This window comes from Solanum tuberosum, unplaced genomic scaffold, assembly GCF_000226075.1.
Source record: "Solanum tuberosum cultivar DM 1-3 516 R44 unplaced genomic scaffold, SolTub_3.0 scf00087, whole genome shotgun sequence".
NCBI lineage: Eukaryota > Viridiplantae > Streptophyta > Magnoliopsida > Solanales > Solanaceae > Solanum > Solanum tuberosum.
In genome coordinates this window covers 1,345,569-1,366,240 of record NW_006239017.1, presented here as the reverse complement: position 1 = coordinate 1,366,240, position 20,672 = coordinate 1,345,569, and the positions used below count along the sequence as shown (strand labels likewise).

The window sequence follows — 20,672 nt, the reverse complement described above, 5'->3', positions numbered from 1 at the left end:
AAAAAAACACACATCTTTTTTTTTTTTTTTAAAATATTTTTCCCCCCCCCCCCCCCCCCCTTCTATAGACACCGGTACTCTCCCACCCTTTCTCACCAAAACTCTTAACTCTAGAAACATCAATACGATTGCAATTCACCTCAAAAGCCCCACACTCAAGAGCTCATAACACCAAAGATGTAAAGGTAATCATATGACAATCACCACCCCAGTTCCATCTCTCTTTCTGTAGAGTTCCAGAGTTGCTGCCTCAGACCATCGATAAAGTTTCTAAAATTATCATCCAAACTCAGTCCATTCCAAGTCCAATTCCATTCATGTTTTTATTATTTCGATTCGGTTACAGAAATTGCTTTGTTAGGTCTCAAAATCTAAACAAACAACTATTTTCATTATAATTTTACAGAAAACATAGTCAAAAGTAACGAAATCTTAAAACTGCAGCCTTAAGTAACCAAGATATTAACCAAAAAAAGAATCACAAACTTGTAAACATAATAGCATATAAATGGCAAAACAAGAGCTTGACAACTTGTGCTACTCCAAGCTTACAAGCATAACAGCATATTTTATTGAGGCACACTCTATATATTTCTACACGCTCAAAAATACCCTACTGCCCTTCTCAAAATAGATAATCCTATATGTATGATTAATAAATACTTCTTGCTATCAAGGGGTTTACGGAAATGTTTAACCACATGTTTTGGTACTAGTATCTTTTAACGGCATTTACACAATTCAGTTTTTGGGTATGTTGGTATGGTAAATACATCTAACCATATCCGCACTAGGAAACCATAATATTTAAAATTGAATTTGTAAACCAAATTCAAATTGTATAATCTAAATTGTATTTCCGAATTGCTTTGATTCGGCTCGAAAATTCGAGTTGAACCGATTTGTGCACAGGCCTACTCTCACTAGGAAACCTGAATAAGAATGTTGAGTCTCCCATAGAGGACACTTTGATCCATGGGTTGACATCCCAGACCTTCGCTGCCCAAGACGCTACCGGATCTGGCGAAGTAACTTCTTCTCGAACCTTCCCACCAAGCACATCGCAAGGAAAGCTTTCCTCTCTAAGATATGTCTCATAGATAGTGTGAACCTCAGTTCATGTTCTCCCTTCAGTCTTCTACACTCCCCGTCCAAAGCCAGAGCTGGAGCAAAGAGAATATCCTTGTAAGGATGAATCTTGAGCTTCCTAGCTTCTAGAGAGAAGTAGGAGTCTCTCTCTAGTATCCATTTTCTCTCTCGCATGTTACTTATAAAATTAAAATAAGCTCTGGGAAGAGATTGTTAGGCCTATTGCCAAATTTAAGAGGAAGACGCAACAACAGTACAGAAAAAAATACCACAAATTTGCACTTGTAGAGTCAAACCATTATTCTTTTTATTTATAAGGATAGTGGAATTAGAAAGATAAAACAGGTAAATAAAAATGGATTAGGAATAAAGTGAAGAGTAGAGCCCATATTGTATACCTGGATACTCGAAACGACACGAGCAAGAGCTTTTACCATGCTCTCAACCACATTTGTGTTCTTCGGATGCCTGCATACAATCAAATACACACACATATATAAAAACAAGAACTGAAGAATAGAGGAACATGGTAACTTTATAGACAGGCAAAATCAATCGTATTAATATTGGAAGCTAGCACCAAGTAGGTGCATAGGATTACAGAACTAGTACACAATCTAAATTTGGCATGCAATAGTATAAGAATCCTAATAAATGTTCACTTCAGATATAGCCTTCTGTTTACACCACAGAGATAAGCTATGCATACGTATGTTAGACTATGTATAGCTTCAAACTTCCATTCATAAAACCTATTGTTGCTTTCTTGCCATAAATTTCACAGCAAGTAAAGTGAACTCCGCAGTTGCTAACTCTAAGGCACAACATTCCTTCAGACCAATTCAGAATCTTCAGAAGTGGCAGGAGCAGCTTCTTGGTATTACACGTAGTGATCACCTCCATGCCATGGTAGAAGATGAAACCCTGATAACATGTTTAGCAGCTTCCTTGCAACTTTGATTTCCATAATCTCCACAAAATAGATGCATGAAACAATCTAATTCCTCTTTTTCCCCCACTGAGCAGCCTACTTTTCAAATTTCTGTGGGGTCTTTAGATAGGAGGAGTTTGATTTGGCTTTCTGTAGAAGAGAGGAGAAGCAAGAACTGTGAAGTGGATTTGAGGAGTTGGGCACATATCATTTATTTAGTGAAGCGGAAGAGAAAATATGAGAGAGCTTGGCTTGGTTACTCCCTCAAGCTATTGGGGATTACATATTAATGTTTAACATGTTCTAAAAAGGAAAGGAAATCACAACCTACTAACAATAGGAGTAAATTAAGTCACTTACCATATTTACTGTTAGAATAGAAATAAGTATTTCCTACTTAAAATAGGAATAGGAATAAGAATAAGAATGGGAATCCTAGTTGGAAAAGGATTCCAATGTAGTGTCTATAAATACAGTCTCAATGTAACAATTTAGACACAATTCAATAATATTTTTTCACATATATTTCTCACATGGTATCAGAGCATCGGAGAGAACAAACAAGTCATTGTATGTCAATTTCCAGTGGTTGTTGGGTCTGATTTGTGTCAATTATATTTTCTATTTTCTCTTTCTGTGGGTGTTGTGGGAAAATCAACATCACCACGAGGCTCAGAAAGCTCCCGCGACCAAACCCCAGCCAAAATCACCGGAAAATATCAACGCACGCGCTCTCATGCGCTGATTGAAAGTTGTAGTTTCCGGCGAGATTTGGCCCACCGGCTGTGAGGGTTGTTCCGATCAATGTTTTCGAGAATTTTTTATTCTGTTGGGGTCGTCCAGTATTTCCGATCAGAACCCATTCAGTTTTCTCCAGATCCGATCAGCGGAATTAGGGTTCCGGTGATTTTCAGGCGGTTTCCAGCAAAATCAAACCACTGTAGGGCAGTTTTCAGCAAGTTCCCGGCAAAATCAGAATTTTCAGGCCACTGTGGGCAGATTCCGGCAGCTTCCAATATTTTCAGACTACTGTAGCAATTTCCAGCAAGTTTCTTACTCTTTTCTAAGTCAAATTTCAAAAAATGTCTTTCGAGTGTGATGTTTTTGGCTCCAAGAATACGGGGATTGGAAGTTCAAGCCTTATAATCACTTCAAAACCATTAATGGGAAGTTCAAACTATTTAGCTTGGGATTCTTCAGTTGAGTTGTGGTGCAAGGGTCAAGGTGTTCAGGATCACTTAACAAACAATGCTTGCGTGGTAGATGAAAAGACAATGTCTAATGACGAAGGTGCAAAAGCCAAAGCACAATGGGAGAAAGTGGATGCCCAATTATGTAGTCTCCTTTGGCGCTCTATTGATTCTAAGTTGATGCCCTTGTTTCGCCCATTCCAGACATGTTATTTATTTTGGGAGAAGGTGTGCTTTATACACTAATGACATAGCTCGATTCTATGATGTGATATCTCGGATGACCAACTTAAAGAAACAAGAATCTGATGTCTACTTACTTGGGACAAGTACAGGCAGTCATGAAGGAATTTGAAACGTTGATGCCTATCACTACAAACGTGGAAAAGCAACAAGAGCAAAGGCAGACATTGTTTCTAGTTCTTACACTCGTTGGACTTCCTACTGATCATAACTCTGTGCGTGACCAGATTCTAGCTAGTCCTACAATTCCCTCAATTGATGAATTATTCTCTAGTTTGCTTCGTCTTGCTGCACCTCCCAGTCACAAAGAAGCTTCATCACCCATTATTGACTCATCTATTCTCGCATCTCAAACCACGGAAAAGCGTACATACCATTCTATAGAGAATCGGCGAGGGGGAGAGCGTTTTGGGATACCTCAATCCAAGTGTAGTCATTGTCATAAACTTGGATACACTCGTGACATATGTTATATTTTGCATGGTCCACCACCCAGTTATGATCCTATTGTTCTAAAGGAATATAATGAGCTCCTTCGAAATCGCGCAAGTAAGCAGACATCTCCACCAGTAGCATATGGTGCTCAACCTAATCAACCATCCAATAATGCTCATATTGCTCAAACAGAATATGATGAGTTCCTTCGGTATCGTCCAAATAAACAAACGTCTCCACAAGTAATTTCGGTTGCACAACCTGATGTTTCTGTTGCGAGTAATTCTTTTGCTTGTGTGTCACAGTCTCGCACTCTTGGATCATAGGTCATAGACTCAGGGGCTTCTGATCATATCTCTGGTAATAAATTGATATTGTTTATTCACAATCTCTCCAGCTATTACTTTAGCCAATGAGATCCAAACAAAACCAAAAGCGGTTGGAAAAGCCAAACCCGTATCTTCTGTCACCCTAGACTCTGTTCTTTATGTCCTTGGTTCTCCTTTTAATCTAGCATTTGTTAGTCGTTTGACGAAGCCCTACATTGTAGCATAACCTTTTTTGATGATTTTTTTCTCATGCAGGACCGCAGTATTGGACGGATGATTGGAACAGGACATGAATCACAAGGCCTTTACTATCTTACCTCTTCAAATTCCTTAACAGCATGCTCCGTTACAGATTCCCCAGATCTAATTCACAAAAGTTTGGGGCATCCAAGTCTATCCAAACTGCAAAAGATGGTGCCTAGTTTGTCTAGTTTATCCACATTAGATTGTGAGTCGTGTCATCTTGGGAAACACACTCGTGCTACATTTTCACGTAGTACTGAGGGTCGTTCAGAGCCTATTTTTTCATTTATTCATTCTGATATTTGGGGTCCTAGTAGAGTCAGCTCCACCTTAGGATTTCATCATTTTGTTAGTTTCTTTGGTGATTATTCAAGATGTACTTGGGTTTTCTTAATGAAAGATCGTTCTGAGTTATTTTCTATTTTCAAAAGTTTCTTTGCTGAAATACAAAATCCGTTTGGTGTTTCTATTCATACTTTTCGTAGTGATAATGCCTTAGAATACTTATCCTCCCAATTTCAGGAGTTTATGACTTACCAAGGCATTATTCACCAAACTACTTATCCAAAAACCCCTCAACAAAATGATGTAGCACAAAGAAAAAATCGACATCTTATTGAAACCGCTCGTACTCTTCTCTTTGAATCCAATGTTCCGCTGCGTTTTTGGGGAGATGCAGTTCTTACGTCTTGTTATTTGATAAATAGAATGCCCTCTTCTTCTATTCAGAATCAGGTTCCACATTCCATACTGTTTCGTCAGTCACATCTCTATTCTATCCCCCCTCGTGTCTTTGGGAGCACATGTTTTGTTCATAATTTAGCCCCAGGGAAAGATAAATTAGCTCCTCGTGCCCTTAAATGTGTCTTTCTTGGTTACTCTCGAGTTCAAAAAGGGTATCGTTGTTATTCACATGATCTTCATCGATACCTTATGTCCGTTGATGTTACATTTTTTTAGTCTCAGCCTTACAATACATCTTCTGATCATCCTGATGTATCTATGGGTCTTACCCATACCTCAGGTTTTACCTGTGCCAACCTTTGAGGAATCTACGGTTACCTCTACATCTCCAGCTATAGTGCCACCACTACTAACTTATCATCGTCGTCCACGTCCAGAGCTAGTCCCAGATGATTCATGTCATGCGCCGGACCCTGCTCCTACTGTGGACTTGCCTCCTCCTAGCCAACCGCTTGCACTTCAAAAAGGTATACGATCCACTCGAAATACTAACCCACATTATACCTTCTTAAGTTATCATCGTCTATCATCACCCCATTATGCCATTGTGCGTCTTTGTCCTCTATTTCCATTCCTAAGACTACAAGTGAGGCATTTTCTCATTCTGGATGGAGGCAGGCTATGGTTGATGAGATGTCTACTTTGCATAAGAGTTGTACTTGGGAGCTTGTCTCCCTTCCTGCAGGTAAATCTATTGTTGGTTGTCGTTGGATTTATGCAGTCAAAATTGGTCCAGACGGTCAGGTTGATCGACTTAAGGCTCGCCTTGTTGCCAAAGGGTATACTCAAATATTTGGGCTAGATTATAGTGACACTTTCACTCATGTGGCTAAAATAGCATATGTTCGTCTTTTTCTATCTATGGTTGTCGTTTGTCATTGGCCTCTTCATCAATTGGACACTAAGAATGCTTTTCTGCATGGTGATCTTGAGGAAGAAGTCTATATGGAGCAACCACCTGGTTTTGTTGCTCAAGGGGAGTCTAGTAGCCTTGTATGTCGATTGCGTAGGTCACTCTATGGTCTGAAACAGTGTCCACGAGCTTGGTTTGGGAAGTTCAGCACAGTAATTCAATAGTTTGGCATGACTCGAAGTGGAGCTGATCACTCTGTGTTTTATCGGCATTCTGCACCAAGTCGATGTATCTCTTTGGTTGTTTACGTTGATGCTATTGTTATCACCGGTAATGATCAAGATGGTATCACCGATTTGAAGCAACATCTCTTTAGGCACTTCCAGACTAAAGACCTTGGCAGATTGAAGTATTTTCTAGGTATTGAGGCTGCTCAGTCTAGATCAGGTATTGTTATTTCTCAACGCAAGTATGCCTTAGACATTCTTGAGGAGACAAGAATGATGGGATGTAGACCTATTGAGACTCCTATGGATCCGAATGTTAAACTCCTGAAAGGTATAGCGGATTGTTGGAAAGTTGAATTATCTCACCGTGACTAGACCTGACATCTCTTTTCGTGTGAGTGTTGTAAGTCAGTTTATGACTTCCCCTTGTGATAGTCATTGGGAAGCAGTTGTTCATATTCTGCGATTTATACAGTCAGCTCCCGGTAAAGGACTACTCTTTGAGGATCAAGGCCATAAGCATATCATTGGATATACAGACGTTGATTGGGCAGGATTACCCTCCGACAGACGTTCAACATTCGGATATTATGTTTTAGTAGGAGGTAATTTGGTGTCGTGGAAGAGTAAAAAACAAAATAGCGACAGCAACTTGTGAACTAGTTTGGATCAAACAATTGCTGGAAGAACTAAAATTTGGAAAAATTGATCAGATGGAACTTGTGTGTGATAATCCAGCGGCTCTTCATATCGCATCAAATCCAGTGTTTCATGAAAGGACTAAGCACATTGAGATTGACTGTCACTTTGTAAGAGAAAAGATACTCTCAGGAGATATTGTTACGAAATTTGTGAAGTCAAATGATCAGCTTGCAGATATCTTCACCAAGTCCCTCACAGGTCCTCGTATTAATTACATTTGTAACAAGTTAGGTACATATGAATGGTATGCACCAGCTTTAGGGGGAGTGTTAGAATAGAAATAAGTATTTCCTACTTAAAATAGGAATAGGAATAAGAATAGGAATCCTAGTTGGAAAAGGATTCCAATGTAGTGTCTATAAATAGGGTCTCAATGTAACAATTTGGATACACAATTCAATTATATTATTTCCCATATACTTCTCACATTTACATATATTGTAGAATACTTATAAGGATTCTAACACTCCCTCAATTGATGCAAGTAAACTATGAGAAGTTCTTTGAAACAATTACAGACCTTAAGCTAATTGACTACCTCAGCATGAGGCACAATGTACATGGTCAAGGACGGAGGACACTCTAAAGGGTTCTAGGATTGATAAGTTTCTTTTTTCAACAGAGTGGGATGAAAGCTTCAAAGCAATCAAGCAGTTGACTGTTCCAATACCTATTTCAAATCACAACTAGAGTGTGGAGATTGGGATACAACACATTCTCACTTCAAGTTTGAAAATATGTGGCTGCAACAAGAAGGGTTCATTGACATGGTGAAAGGCAGGTGGCAAAATTATATGATAGGTAGTAATACAGATGTCACACTCATTAATAAATTAAGGGACCTGTAACAACTCTTGAGATGTTGAACAATTGGAAAGGTGTGGGCAAAAGAGGGGCTGATGTTTTAGCCTTAAAGTGCTATTTTCGAGGTTAGCAATATGCTACTCCTTTCGGCCCAAAGTAAGTGATGTTTTAGCCTTAAAGTGTTGTTTTCGAGGTTAGCCAACTTTCAACATAAAGTCGTACTTCATCACATCCTAGGGGGCCTTTTCTGGCAACCTTGGCCGGAATCATGCCAATGGGGGGAAACACCATCTTTTATAACGCAGGTTTCAAGTCTTACGAAATCACCAGATGTAAAGAAAGAGCAGAAACATGGTACGAGTGGACTGAACGTAGCAAGAATTTAATGAGGAGAATGAAGATTAGCATTAAAGTCCTGAGATGGTTGATTTCAGTATTTATTGAGGCGTCGAAGGTCCAAGGGGACTCTGTCAAAAGATGGAAAGTAAAGGACTTGTACTCAGATTTTATTTTATTTTTTATGACAAGGAAAACCCGCAGCCGCTACCCTTTGGGTGCGCACAGGGTAAAACCCCCGCTCCTATGCAATAGCTCGCAAACCACAGGGTACTCAGATTTCTTTTGCACCCTTAAATACAATGAAAATGGCAGATATATCAGTTTTATTGCTATTCAAGGACAAAATAAAGCGGTCATCATTACACCAGAATCATCTTACAACACGGGTTGGGGAAACATTGCTCAAAAAATAGCAAAATTCACCTATGAGCCTATAACAGAGCAGAAAACACAATCTAACAAAGGGAAGGCACTGGGAGTATCTTTTAAGGAGGCAGTAAGGAACAACAGATGGACGACGAAATCCACAAATAAGACCCACATACTGGTGGAAGGTGACCGTCTAAATGTGGTGAACGTAACACCAACATCGGAGACAGATCTCCTCAAGAGATGTCTTGTCGGTAAATTCCAGAGCACACTTTGAGAGATACCAATCCTCAATGATGTAAGAAGGTGGGTTTGCAACACTTGGAAGTCAGCCATAGGAGTTAGCGATTTCGCCATGAACGACGGGCATTTCCTATTCGAGCTACCCACAAAAGTGGTTGCAGAACACGTCATGGCAAGAACATGGGCCCGAAAGAAGATGCATCTGAACCTAGAGTGGTGGAGTCCAATCACAGGTTGTTGGCCGGAAGTTTGTAGTGACAGACTAGGTGTGGATAAGAGTTTTGGGTTTACCCCTAAACTTATGGTCCCATAAAGTCTTCAAGCTTATCGGAGATCAGTGGGGGGTTTTCATCGAAGCAGAGGCGGAAACAACCCTCAAAAATCACATGCACTGGGCACGCATCAAGGTGAAGGGTGATGGGAAAATGGTTTCGAAGGAGATTGAAGTCACCAGTGAGGGTTTTGTGTATACAGTGCCGACCTGGTGTGAAGCGCCGGTGACTTTTCGAAACGAGGCGACGAAGAGAGAGGAACAACATTATGGACCGATGGTCAAGAAGGGTTTCTTTCCCCCTTTAGTGTTAAAATCTATGGAAAAGTCGGACCACCACATGAGTACATCGACAGCTGGCAAAAATTTGAATTGGAGATCACGTGACTCTGCACATGAGGCAAACAGGAAAGGAAAAGGGCCTTAATCAGCTGTAGTAGGCCAGCTTAAGAGAAAGGAAAATTTAGGCCCAAATTTTTCAGGCCCAAAAAGGCAACAACAAAAGAATAATCTAGCCCAAGGTCTTGACATAGTTAACATTGAGATACAAGCAAACCTATCTCGTATAACAACAAATAACAGATATGAGGAACTGGGAAATCAAGATACGGGAGTTTCAAACAAGTCCAACAGAGATCAGGAGAGCAGAAAAGCAACGGATAAAGATGCAGCTCTAATAAAAAAGAAGCCTAGTGACAGTGAAAGGTTTTCTGACCCTTTACGTGATGAAATAGAAGCAAACTGCAAAATTCTAATGGAACAAGGCAGAGAAGGTGCCATAACTCCACTTGAATTGGGAGATGAGGGAAACAATCTCGAGTTTGTCCCAAACCTGAGTGATGATGACGATATGTCCATTATCCAAATAGAGTAAATAACGGATCAAGAGATACAAACAGTAAGCGACATGCAATTGGATCAGAAAGCTAAGAGGGAAGGCACAATTGAAGATATTTTACCACTGAACTCTAATGAGCATGGAACTGATACATCAGTGGAGAATGAAATTTCTTCATGGGTCCAACAAAACATAATCAGACTCAGCAAAGAATTTGGGGTACATTTCATTGGATGAGAAGAGGTGGCTTTGAACCTCTTTATGGCGATCGATAGTAAAAGACAAACTATTGAGAAGGGGGTAGGAGCAATAGTTCCTATAACTCTAGTAGGAAAGGTCCCGAAAGAAGTTAAGAATTTGGAACCAAAGAGTAATTTTGTGAGCTATGGTACAAGGAGTGGGGGGGATGCTTTATAGATGATCTTAATGAAGGTTAACATAGTCTCATGGAAAGTACAGGGCCTCAATGACCCAAGTAAGAGGCTGCAAATCAAAAATATGATGAATACATGGAGGGCAAATGTGTATTGTTTTCGGGAGTCAAAAATCAATGGAGATATAAGTGGGATTGTAAAAGATTTGTGGGCAAATACGAAGGTGAAATATGCACAACTAGAGGCACGGGGAACAAAAGGTGGTATCATCATCTTATGGGAGGGTGAAGTATGTGAAGTAGGGGCTTACAACATCACTTGTAAGTTCACAGGGAAAGCACACATTTTGGGATGGCATTTTTCACGTGTCTATGCCCCAAATAGTAGAGAAGAAAGAGAAGAAGTATGGGGAGAGTTTGGGGAAGTGAGGGGCTAATTGATGGACCTAGGGTGGTGGCTGGGGACTTTAATGTTGTGAGATTTCCATTTGAGAAGAAAAACTGCAACAGATTCAACAAGGAGATGGAAGAATTTTCTGAATTTATAGTGGACATGGAACTGCAAGACTTACCTCTTGTAGGTGGTAGGTTCACATGGAGAAAAGGGGATGAATATGATAGTGCAGCAAGATTTGATAGATTTCTGATATCTGAGGAATGGGAAGTAGCCTTTAGAAAGATCAAACAATCAATCTTACCTAGAATAACTTCCGACCACAATCCACTGTTGTTAGAATGTGGTAATTGGGAGAGATCAACCTCTTATTTTAAGTTTGAGAATTGGTGGCTGCAAACTCAAGACTTTTAAGAAAGAGTTAAAGAAAAGTGGAATCTATAACATATGTGGGAAGATTGGATTATATTTTAGTTTGTAAGTTGAGGTTACCGAAAGTCAAGTTGAAAGAATTGAGTAAAACAGTACATGGCAACCTAAGTATGCAAAAACAGAGCATCCTTAACCAGCTAACTGAGCTGGACCTGATACAAGATCAGAGAATCCTATCAGATGATGAGTCATATTTAAGAGCAGTATTAACAGTGGAGTTTGAAGAAAATGCCAAGAGAGAGGAAGTGGCTTGGAGGCAAAGATCTAGGGCCTGTGGCTCAAAGAAGGGGACATAGATTCAACGTTCTTCCATAAAACTGCTAACTGTCACAAGAGGTATAACAACATTGATAAACGGATAATCAATGGTTCCAATGTGACTGAACCGGCTGAGATAAGAGATGAAGCTACTACTTTCTACCAAAAACTTTACACAGAGACAGAAGTATGGAGACCTCAATTCAACCCTAGAGGTCAATCCAGGATCGATGAAGAAGATAATGCAGCTCTGCAAGCCCAATTTGAAGAGCGGGAGATTAAAAACTATGTGTTCTGATGTGCAGGGGATAAGGCAGATGAGCAGGGCCTATAGAAGGAAATCATCATTGCAAGATATGGTAGGGAAGGACCATGGACTACTCAGTAAGTAAAAACTCCTTATGAAAGGGGACTATGGAGGACAATGAGAAATCAATGGCTAAAAATGTGGGGTAATTCTGTGATCAAAGTGGGTAATGGAAGAAAGACCATGTTTTGGAATGATGTATGGGTGGGGCAAACACCACTGAGGCAACAGTTTCCAGACATCTACAACCTCAATCAACAAAAGCTAACTACTATCTTAGAGGTCAAAAATGCACAAGGTTGGAATCTGTCCTACAGAAGATTCCTCAATGACTAGGAAGTGGAGGAGAGAATGATTCAATTCTACAATACCTTGGAATAAGCTAAGAGTCTCAATTTTGAGGAAGACAGATTGTTATGGAAGTTGAACAAAGATAGCAAGTTCAGGGTGAAAGCAGCCTACAAGTTGTTGGATATCTCAACTGAAACCAAGGAATGGTGGCCATGGAAAATGATCTGGAAAGGGAAGATACCTCATAAGGTGGACTGTTTCACTTGGCTAGTTGCAAATCAAGCAGTTCTGACTCTGGACAACCTTATGAAAAGGGGAAGGCAGTTATGCTCCAAATTTTTTTTGTGAAGCTGGAATAGAGACAGTAAATCATCTTTTTCTGCATTGTAAAGTGACTGAAAAATTATGGCAATGATTCATTAAGGATGGGCCATGCCAAGGCATACTGCAGAAGTACTAGCATGCTGGAATAGAGATGGAGTTCAGTCAGGACACAAGGAGAGATAGAGTTCAGTCAGGACACAAGGAGAGATGGAAGATTGTCCCTGCATACATCTGGTGGACAATTTGGAATGAGAGAAATCAGAGATGTTTTGAGAACAAGAGCATTCACCTTTTACTTTTGGTGTATCCACTCTGTACCTAAGGATATAGGGGGCATTACCCTATTTTTAGACAGTTTATAAGGGATATAGGCGATAGATTTTGTTTTGGGTTGTTCCTTCATACTTTTGATGTAATTATGTAGGAGCACACTATTGGTGTACTCCTTTTGTTTATAATACTAGTAAACCTTCTCAAAAAAAAAGAGGGGCTGAAAAGGATCGGTGACAATACACCCCAGCATGTATATATGGTGGACTGTGTGGAAGGGAAGGAACTTAAGGCATTTTGAAGATAAAAGCAATCACATACAAAAAATCAAGATGAACTGCCTTAGTCTCTTATATTTTTGGTGTAAACAGAAACTAATGGGGGACATAGAAGATCTAGTAGATTTCATAGGAGAAGTGTAAAGTTTTTTTGGGTTTTCAGCTTTTGCTCATCTCAGTGTCCTTTTGGACTATAAACCCTCTCCCACAAATCCTCTAGATGATGGGCTTTTGTGATTAATGAAATATTTACCGTATCTCAAGAAAAAATTAAGGAACCTGAAAAAAGACAACTCCAATTTGAACAAGGATGTCTAAGGCAAGTTGGAAGTAAGAAGAAACGGAGCAATAGAGGAACTTGCAGCATTAGACAAGGCTAGAGAAAGTAGAATTCCAATTCAGTCTGAAAAGCAATAGATTTTGAGTCTAAAGTGGAGTTCGAGGAACTAGCCAAAGCTGAAGAAATATCATGAAAACAAAAATAAAGAAGTCAATGGTAGAAAGATAGGAACAGAAACATAAAGTACCTTCAATCAATAGCCAATTCACATAGAAGATTCAACAACATCGACAAGCTTAAAAAGGAAAATAAAATAATAGAAGACAAGGTATACATCTAAAATGAGATAATTAATTACTCTGAGAATTTGAAAATTGAGAATGAAGTGTGGAGACCTAATGCCGACTTTGATGAAGTAGCCAAAGTGTCTGAGATGTTAGAGAAAGCCCTCAAGGAAGAGGAAGTGGAGACTGTTATAGAATCATGTGCTCCAAATAAGACTCCAAGACTAGATTTTTTATTTTATTTTTTTTATGAAATAAGAAGGATATCATTAGCAAAAAGCATCCAGAAGATGCAAGCATTACAAAGAGATTATCAGCTCCCAGGAAGGCAAAATAAGCTATCACAACTATCAACATAGATCTATGAGCTAATAAATTCTAGGAAAGATTCATCAGTAATAACAGAGGAGTAGTTGATCCAACTAAAAAGATTAATCAAACAACTAGCCTTAAGAGAGGAAATGGGAGTTGGGATGCCATCAAAACACCTTTTGTTCCTCTCTATCCATAAGCACCACAAAATACAAGCAAGAACCAAAGACCAGATCTTTTTGATGGACTTCCCAGGAACTCCAACACACAAAAGCCTCTCTCAAAGAGCCTGGCATGGCCCAAGCCAGACCAAAGAGAGAAAAGAACATGTTCCAAAGGTCTGTGGCAACACTGCAATGAAGAAACAGGTGATTGATAGATTTTGGGTTGCATGAGCACATGTAGCATCTGTTGGCTAAACGAAACTTCATCCTCATAAGATTATCATGTGTTAAGCAAGAACCATTAAGACTGACCCAGCTGAAACATATGACTTTTGGAGGCATCTTAGTTCTCCAAATAAGTTTCCAGGGCCACAGATCAGTAACTGTCTTCCTTGAGGTTAGATGTAAGTAGCTTTCTTTGACCAAATAGGAGCCATCCCTTTTACTTCCCCCCAAGTGAGTATCCCTGGTTTGCCTGTGGACTGAGTTGGTCTGGATGGAAGCCATAAGGGCCATAAATTCTTCCAACTCCCAGTCATTTAGATTTCTCCCACAGTCACATTCCAAACATTATCTTCCCAACACTGAGAGATGGTTGAGCCTGATTGGAGGCTGTTAAATTAGGTCTTAGGCCTAACTCACACCCCAAAAGCTAGCTCAAAGGAAGGAGGATTGCTCAAGCCTTATAAGGAGTCCACCCATCTCATTAACCACCGATGTGGGACTTTTGTCATTCTTTAACACCCCACCTCACGCCTAGTGTATCTTAGCATCTAGTGCGTGGGCAATTTTGATTTTGGGGGCCCCAACATCGGGTGAGACGGGACCTGCTCTAATACCATGTTAAATTAGGTCTTAGGCCTAACTCACACCCCAAAAGCTAGCTCTAAGGGAGAACGATTGCCCAAGCCTTATAAGGAGTCCACCTATCTCATTAACCACCGATGTGGGACTTTTGTCATTCTTTAACACCCCACCTGATCTGAAATATTCTTGGAAATGCATTCATAAGAGGGACGTTTCCCAGTCAAGTGTCTTTCCAAAACTAGACGTGCTCCCCACTTCCCACCTTGAGAGTAGCATTGTTGTAGAATACCTCCCACAACTTCCTTATAGCTTTCTAGACCCCGGTACCATAAGGAACTGTGACTTCATTAGAGCAACAGTGACGAGTCCTACCAAATTTTGCTTAGATCACCTCCTTCCATAGACCTGTTGTCTCCTAATTGTACGTCCAGTGCCACTTCATTAGCATACACTTGTTATGTAATGCCAGGTCTTTAATCCCTAAGCCTCCAAACTGCTTTGGCATGGTGACTTTGGCCCATTTCACAAGGTGGAATTTGTAATCCTTATTATTTCCTTCCCAAAGGAAGTCCCTCCTAATCTTCTCAGGATGATTTTGCACATTAGCTGGCATGGGGAAGAGGGGCATAAAATAGGTGGAAATACTATCCAAGACACTATTGATGAGTGTTACCCTTTCCCCTTGTGAGAGATATTATTGTTGTCAGGAAGTCAATCGTCTTTCAAACTTTTCCACAATACCACTCCAAGCCCCAACTGATTTGTAACTAGCACCCAATGGTATCCCCAAATAGGTTGTGGGAAAAGATCCAATTGAGCAACACGTGATGTCAGCAAAATTCTCCAAGTTAGGGACCTCATTAACAGTAGATAATACTTTTAGACATGTTAATGTGGAGTCCTAACATGGCTTCAAAAAGCATAGAAGTGAGGTTAAGGTACTGCACTTGGGATTTCCCAACTTCATAGAAGATTAGTGTGTTGTCAGCAAACAAGAGATGTGATATAGAAACTGTTGGACCAGAACCATTTCCCACCATAAATCCTCTTAGCTAATGTAATTGCTTGGCCTTTTCTAACATCCTACTTAACCCCTCCATAGCTAGAATAAATAAGAAAGGTGATAAGGGATCACCTTGCCTAATGCCTCTCATGAGAGAGAAAAATCCCACATGACTAATATTTACCACTATAGAATACTCTACGGTGGAGATGCTATATTTAATCCATCTAATCCACCTTTCTCCAAAACCCTATCTGCCTTAGGATTGAGAGAATGAATGACCAGTTTAGCTTATCAAAAGCTTTCTCTATATCGAGCTTAAAAAGAAGACCATAGGTACCACTTCTTTCTTCCGGTCCAAAACCTCATTGGCAATAAGAGTTGCATCAAAAATTTGCCTTTCTTGTACAAAGGCATTCTGAAAACCGGAGACGAGACCTCCAATCACTTTCTTTAGCCCTTCAACAAGCACTTTGGCCAGGATCTTGTAAACACTACCAAAAGGCTAATAGGCCTGAAATCTTCAAGTTCTATTGCACCTTCCTTTCAAGGGACAAGCGCAATGAAAGAAGCATGGATGGATTTCACCATGTGCCAATTACTGTGAAAGCAATTGAGGGTACCCAAAATATCCATCTTGATAAAATTCCAACACTTCTAGTAAAAAGCTATTGAGAAACCATTTGGCGCTGGGCGGAGCACATAATTGATAGCATTCAAAATCTCTTCTTCTTCGAAAGTTTGTTCTAGAGCATTTTTTTCACATGTGCTTAGTCCACCTAAACCCTCAAAAGAAGTTATGGGACTCTGGGGTTCATTTTCCGCATATAAATCTTGATAGAAATCAAGAATTACTTCTTTCACCTACTCTTTCCTTTCAATCAAGTTATAACCAACCTATAACCTGTCAATGTGATTGTACCTCCTATGAGAGTTGGCTAGCCTTTGGAAGTACTTTGTGTTTCTATCTCCTTCCTTCAACCACAAACACCTAGATTTTTGTCTACGGGAAGTTTCCCCTGCTTTTGCTAGGTTCTAAATCTCTAGTTTTAATTGTAGGGACTTGTTCGTTTTAATTTGAGACAATTGCCTTCCCTCAGTAGCTTGTTCTGCTATTAGGAGATCATCCATAGCTTTGTTGATTCTTGTACTATGCTTTCCAAAGACCTCTTTGTTCTAATAACCTTTCCTTAGTAGCTTGTACTACTATCAGGAGATCATCCATAACTTTGTTGATTCTTGTACTCGAGGCCTAGATTATCATCATTTCACTATGGTTTTTTTCCAACAAAACATGGGGAGTACATCAAGCCTGAGGTGATGGGGGCACTCAATCATTTCTATCAGCAATGTCACTTGGTGAGACATGCTTCTTTCATTGCCTTGATACCCAAAAAGGGGTAATATAGCTTAGAGACTATAGGCCAATTAGTCTTATTGACAGATTTTATATGATAGTCCCCAAGCTGCTAATAGAAACCTTTCTGACGAACTAGTCACTAATTATCAGAGAGCTTTTATTAAGCACGGACAAATAATTGATGAAACAACCGCAACCAATGCGGGGTGGCTAATGAGGGTCTAGATTGGAGACTAAAAACTGAGGACCCAAGCATTATGTGCAAAGCTTGATATAGAAAAGGCTTTTGACTTACCAAATTGAGGAAGGTGGGATTTAGAGACAAATTAATAAGGAGGATCAAATTCAACATTTCAACGGTCAAATACAGTAGTAATACAATTGAAGAATAGAGTAATATAATACAATAACAATAATGATACTGATAAGTGGAAGAGGGAGCAGGCAAGGTGCTCTAAGTTAGAACCATGTTCTCCCACGGGAAAGAGAGAAATCGCACAACTACCTACTAACCCTTTACCCTAATCCTCAACCCCCACGCTTTCCTATCTAAGGTCATGTCCAAGGTAAGTTGAAGATGCATCATGTCATATCTAATCACCCTCTTGAATTCTTCCTCGATCTACCTCTACCTCTCCTTAGACCAATCACTCTCAACCTCTCGCACCTCCTCATTTGTGCTCCTCTTTACATGCCCGAACCATCTCAGTCTCGCTTCCTGCATTTTGTCCACCACTAAGGCCACTCCCCCCTTGTGTCGTATATCTTTGTACCTTAACTTATCTCTACTAGTGTGCCCACACATCCACATCATGCATGCTTAACAAGTACCCGAAAAAACACAAGTAGTTCACATAATTTCACAATCTAAGGGGTGAAGTAAAAAAAAACCAACAAGATCATATTATCGGCAAAAAGTAGGTTTCATCCAAAAAAAATTATTTGCTAAACCTAAGTTTCATCCAAAATATTATCAACAAAGAAAAATCCAATCATCATAAGTTGAGGAAGCTTACATGTCAAAATTAAGGAAAAGAATTCGCATAGTGCGTGCTTCCACACAAAAACCCTGTCAAATAAGCAAAGTTATTATAAATTAGATTAGAAAAAAGTTAGGGGTCGTTTGGTAGAGTGTATAAAAATAATGCTCAATAGAGTGTATTAGTAATGCTTGTATTAGTTATACTTGCATTAGTTATACATAGATTATTTCTTATGCATTGTTTGGTTTGGTGTATTAAAAATAGTAAGCATTGTATAAAAATATTTATTTACAAAAGTATCCTCCACAATTTAGGTGGAAACGATGTAAAAGTGTTTTTAAGGGGTAATTGTGTCTTTAAAGGGGTAATTGTGTCTTTAACCATGTTAATGCTATTTTTATGCATTGTTTGGTTTGGTGTATTAAAAATAGTAAGCATTGTATAAAAATATTTATTTACAAAAGTATCCTCCACAATTTAGGTGGAAACGATGTAAAAGTGTTTTTAAGGGGTAATTGTGTCTTTAAAGGGGTAATTGTGTCTTTAACCATGTTAATGCATGTATTAAATCCCTTCTTTGCATTACTAATACCTAGAAATTCATGGTATTAGTAATACACTCCTCAATACACAATAGAGTGTATAACTAATGCAAACATTAGTTATGCATAGCATGAAAAAGTGTACCAAACAAGGTATTACTACTACACAAAATTAATGCATGCACTATTTTTGCTAATGCACTGTACCAAACGGACCCTTAGTATTCACTTGACTACTTTGTAGATTCAATGTAAAGGTTGGAAGCAATAACTACAGGAGAATAATTCCAAAAAATAAGAAGATCCCGAAAATACCCTCAAGATTTCAAGAACAAGAATGCGATGCCACAATGGTAGGTCTAGAGATATAACCCTCACCAACATGCTGAGAAATACCTGTCCAAAAGAGGATTGACTAGTTTAGTGGTGCAAGATTCTCATAAATAGGAAATAAAGTTGCCAATCAGAAATAACAAATAAATAGCAAAATATCTCAAATCAAGCAAGACTAAAAGATCAGGAGATTTGTTAATAAATTTGGCATTAGATAAAGTAAGCATGCCCTCTGCGAAACTAGAGAATGAGGAGAAAAAAGTGTACTATAGTAACGTGGAGTAGAGAACTAAAGAAAGAAATACAAGTACTCGTAGTTTGTGTACTAACACGTCACAAATCTTTTAAGAATATACTTCATCAAAAAGATTTACCAAGATTTAGGTTAGGGTTCAAAGTTCTTTTTGTTTCCAATAAGGAATCTAAGGTTAATTGTAATTCACTTTCATCTTTCCCCTCCTATCTAACATTATGCATCACAATTGTAGGACATTCTTAATGATTATAGAATATATATTGCAAGTTGGTGAAAATCAAAGTCTTGCCACTCATCTTCTACATTAGTTCTCCATGCTCTCCTATCCCCTCTTTTCTTTATCCTAATTCCTAACCTCCTACTTCCTTTCACTTTGTATACTCTCTGTTTCTTTATCAATATTGTATTCTCTTTTAGGTTTTCCGAAGTATCCCAATATCAACATTATCCTTTTCTCTTTCTTTTAAGGTGTGAGAAACAAAGAACATGGGAAAGAATAAGACAAAACTGAAATGATGATTCTGTCATGCTATTACGTTTAAGTAGTACTAGAAGAAGGAAATCTCGTGCTCTACACGGGTCTAATCACACTGTCGAAAATAATTGTTTTGATTGCAATTCGCAACATAGTTACGTCTTTTTCCATTTAGCATGTGTTTTTGAGTGAATGACATATGATGACTATTGAATGAAAGTTGTAATTTACAATACTCCTTAATTATCATAAAAGAAAAATTGAACATGTAACTACGTATATTTCTCACAAATAGTACATAGGTTATACTGAAAACCATATTTACAAATTTTACTCCAAAATCCTGCTAACTCCTGTCTAAAATGATTCTAGAACATCAATTATGGAGATAGTGTCATTTGAATAAATTTGATTACACCAAAAACATAGTAACAAAAGGCAGTTTAGCTTAATCTTTTGCATACTATTCTCTATGCTATAAAAACATCTAGCATTCCTCTTCTTCCAAGTTGTCCACTAGATTTGCAGGGACAATTCTCCATATATCACTGTTTTTGGCTTGCACACCAGCTTTCTCCCAACTCTGCATTGCTTCGGTAATCTTTTCGTGCATAGTCCATGAGATGCCTTTGGGATTTAAAAGAAAATCCTCCATAGTTGTCTAGTGCCTTTGCAATTAAAAAATAGATGGTTAATTGTATGTCTCATACTCAGTTGGATTATTGGCCAGTATTTTCTCCACAAACATACTCGATTGGATTATTGGTCAATATTTTCTCCACAAACATACTCGATTGGATTATTGGTCAGTATTTTCCCCACAAAAAACACGTAGGACAAAGTGGTATCCCTCTCCTCTTCAGATTATCTTGGGTGAGACTTGCTTCCTGATAAAGCAGACCACTTTGTGTGGGATTTTGTTTTCTCAAATGTCTTTCCATGGCCAGTTTCTTATGTAGTGAGGTGTTTGATTCCTTCACCTGTAAGCATTACTTACTTTGAACTGGCCCTTCTTATTACCTTTCCACCATAAGGTATCTTGACTTGCCTATGTCCCTTGAATTGTTCGATGGTACTAATGAAATCTACAACTCTT

General features: G+C 38.9%; 1 protein-coding gene across 5 annotated transcripts in view; it reads right to left on the bottom strand.

Annotated features, from left to right (window-relative positions):
- Nucleotides 1-20,672, bottom strand: part of LOC102606077 (protein MON2 homolog) — a 68,643-nt gene that overhangs the window by 35,804 nt on the left and 12,167 nt on the right. For all 5 annotated transcript variants that reach the window (XM_015308808.1, XM_006347340.2, XM_006347341.2 and 2 more), the window contains 3 exons: nt 18,828-18,908; nt 18,004-18,056; nt 1,488-1,557 (listed from right to left, as the gene is read on the bottom strand). In XM_015308808.1, the coding sequence (XP_015164294.1) occupies nt 1,488-1,557; nt 18,004-18,056; nt 18,828-18,908 (204 nt within the window). The remainder of the gene's footprint in view (nt 1-1,487; nt 1,558-18,003; nt 18,057-18,827; nt 18,909-20,672) is intronic.